Source organism: Indicator indicator, chromosome 9 (genome assembly GCF_027791375.1).
Source record: "Indicator indicator isolate 239-I01 chromosome 9, UM_Iind_1.1, whole genome shotgun sequence".
Lineage (NCBI taxonomy): Eukaryota > Metazoa > Chordata > Aves > Piciformes > Indicatoridae > Indicator > Indicator indicator.
In genome coordinates this window covers 25,026,717-25,029,558 of record NC_072018.1, presented here as the reverse complement: position 1 = coordinate 25,029,558, position 2,842 = coordinate 25,026,717, and the positions used below count along the sequence as shown (strand labels likewise).

The 2,842-nt window shown below is 38.5% G+C and overlaps 1 protein-coding gene across 1 annotated transcript; it reads left to right on the top strand.

The window, feature by feature from the left end:
• Window positions 1-439: 439 nt before the first annotated feature.
• KCNS3 (potassium voltage-gated channel modifier subfamily S member 3) lies at window positions 440-1,924 on the top strand. The gene has a single exon (XM_054383640.1). The coding sequence runs from the start codon at window positions 440-442 to the stop codon at window positions 1,922-1,924; it is 1,485 nt and encodes a 494-aa protein (XP_054239615.1).
• The last annotated feature ends 918 nt before the right edge of the window (window positions 1,925-2,842 follow it).

Below are 2,842 nucleotides of genomic sequence, written 5' to 3'. Positions count from 1 at the left end.
TTTTGTCGTAAATGTGTGATGGATCAACATATTTTTTTATCTTTAAACTAAAGACTTTTTTACATAATTCACTTATTTCGTGACTTCTAATTTCAGTGTCATAGTAGAACAGAGGCTGATTTTGCTGATAAATTAAAAATTCTTCCTCCATACTAGAAAAAATTAAGGGGAGCTAAACCAGATCCCACTGCCTTCAAATTTGCTAAAACTGTGTTAAACTATCAAAATTATTTAAACCTACTTCTGTGAAATATTGACTAATGATATTAATAATTTTTGTTTTGCTTTGTTTTGTTGTAGTATTTCACAGTAACTAGAGATAGAAGAACGAATGTGTCACAAAAGCAAAACTGAATTAAATATTCTAACAGTATCTTATATTCTTTTCAGGTTCAATGTAAATTCATTGGGCACCAGCAGTGGAACTCGTCTGTTCAAAATGGTTTATGGTGAATTTTTCCGCAGACCTGGCAAAGATGCAGAACTTATCAATCTGAATGTGGGTGGCTTTAAGCAATCAGTAGATCAAAGCACCTTGCTCCGATTCCCCCATACCAGACTTGGGAAACTTCTCAAATGCCATTCAGAAGAGGCTATTCTGGAACTGTGTGATGATTATAGTGTTGCAGACAAAGAGTATTACTTTGATAGGAATCCTTCCTTGTTCCGGTATGTTCTGAATTTTTACTATACAGGTAAACTCCATGTCATGGAAGAACTTTGTGTCTTTTCATTTTGCCAGGAAATAGAGTACTGGGGGATAAATGAGCTGTTCATTGATTCCTGCTGCAGCAATCGGTACCAAGAACGGAAAGAAGAAGGCCCTGAGAAAGACTGGGATCAGAAGAGCAATGGTGGAAGTATAGATTCCTCTAACGAAGACTCATCCATATTTGATAGAGAGCTGGAAAAGTTTGACAATCTCTGTTTTGGTGAAGTAAGAAAGAAGATCTGGGTCAGAATGGAAAATCCTGCGTACTGCTTGTCTGCCAAGTTAATTGCTGTGTCATCACTGAGTGTTGTCCTGGCGTCAATCGTGGCCATGTGCATTCACAGTATGCCAGAGTTTCAAAGGCTGGATGCCAATGACAGGGAGATTGAAGACCCTGTATTGGAAGCTGTGGAGATTACATGCATCATCTGGTTCACTGGTGAGCTAGTGATTAGGCTCATTGCTGCTCCAAGTCAAAAGAAGTTCTGGAAGAAACCACTAAATATCATTGACTTTGTCTCTATTATCCCATTTTATGCCACGCTGGCTGTGGACACAAAAGAAGAAGAAAGTGAAGATATTGAAAACATGGGGAAAGTGGTTCAGATCCTGCGGTTGATGAGGATATTTCGCATCCTGAAACTGGCCAGGCATTCTGTAGGACTGCGGTCCTTAGGTGCTACTTTGAGACACAGCTATCAGGAAGTTGGACTTTTGCTTTTGTTTTTGTCTGTCGGGATATCTATTTTTTCAGTGCTTGTCTACTCAGTGGAGAAAGATGATGATTCATCAGAACTGCACAGCATCCCTGTTTGCTGGTGGTGGGCAACCATCAGCATGACCACAGTTGGTTATGGGGACACTTACCCGGTCACACTTGCTGGAAAGCTGCTCGGCACCCTATGCATTATCTGTGGGATACTAGTGGTATCACTTCCCATCACCATCATTTTCAATAAGTTTTCTAAGTATTATCAAAAGCAAAAAGATATTGATCCAGATCAATGCAACAATGATCACAAAGAGAAATGTAATGACCTACCTTATTTTAACATTAGAGATATTTATGCAAAAAAGATGCACTCCTTCATTTCTAGCCTTTCTTCAGTAGGAATTGTTGTCAGCGACCAAGATTCGACAGATGCCTCCAGCATTCAAGATATGGAAGGTGTTTATAACACAGCATCTTTAGAGAATGGTACAGGAAAATGAGCTGAATCACATTCTCTTCCCTTTATTTCTCTACTGATTCTTGGTAAACGTGGACATACAAACTTCAGTGAATTTATTAAGAGCAGTTAATTCTCAGGGTACTTAACTCTCAGCCATATTTGGACATTCTTTGCTCTGAGGATGCCATAAAAGCTTCATTGTTTATAAGAGGCTTTAAAATATGCCGCATATGGTAGCTTAGTTTTTACACGACTAAAGTTATGCATTTTTGGGGAGAAAAAGTCAGAAAAACAGTTTTAAGTGTAAAATCGGTGTTTGGTTTTGTGGGATTTTTGTTTGTTTGTTTAAATGGTTGCCTTTTCCCCTGCAGCAGTCTGATAGCTTATATAGAATGTGCTTTTATAATTTGCTGTTCTTCAGGTAAAGATATATTGCAAACATGCAAGAACTATCTCACAAGTTAGTGAAGTTTTTACTTTATCAGGATAAAGAAGGAATTATGTACATGTAAAACTGCGCTCATTAACACATTTATGTAATCTTGGAGTTGTGAACCCATGCCCTAAGTTTGGAGAGAAAAGATATTGGTACATATTGTTTTTACTCCATGGAAGCATAATATTTATGAATTTCTTTCCAAAAGCACAATACATTTTTGGTTTGTTAAAATAAATGAATCCCATTGTGCCTATGTTTTCCCCAATGTCCAGTGTGACCTAAAGGGCCTGAGTCATGAGTTCCAGGATGAAGTATTTGGTGTAGCAGGACGTGAATCATATCAGACCATTTAGCCACCTCTTCTACCATTCTGAACCTGAGCAATTCTGCTGTCTGGAGAGAATCCTGCTGTGATTAAGACCACTCCTGTGACTTCCCCAGAGGCTTTGTTTTGTGAGCGTTGAAGCCAAAAATGTCTGTGGTGGTCTTTAGAATTTTTTCTTCCTGCTGTCAGCACTG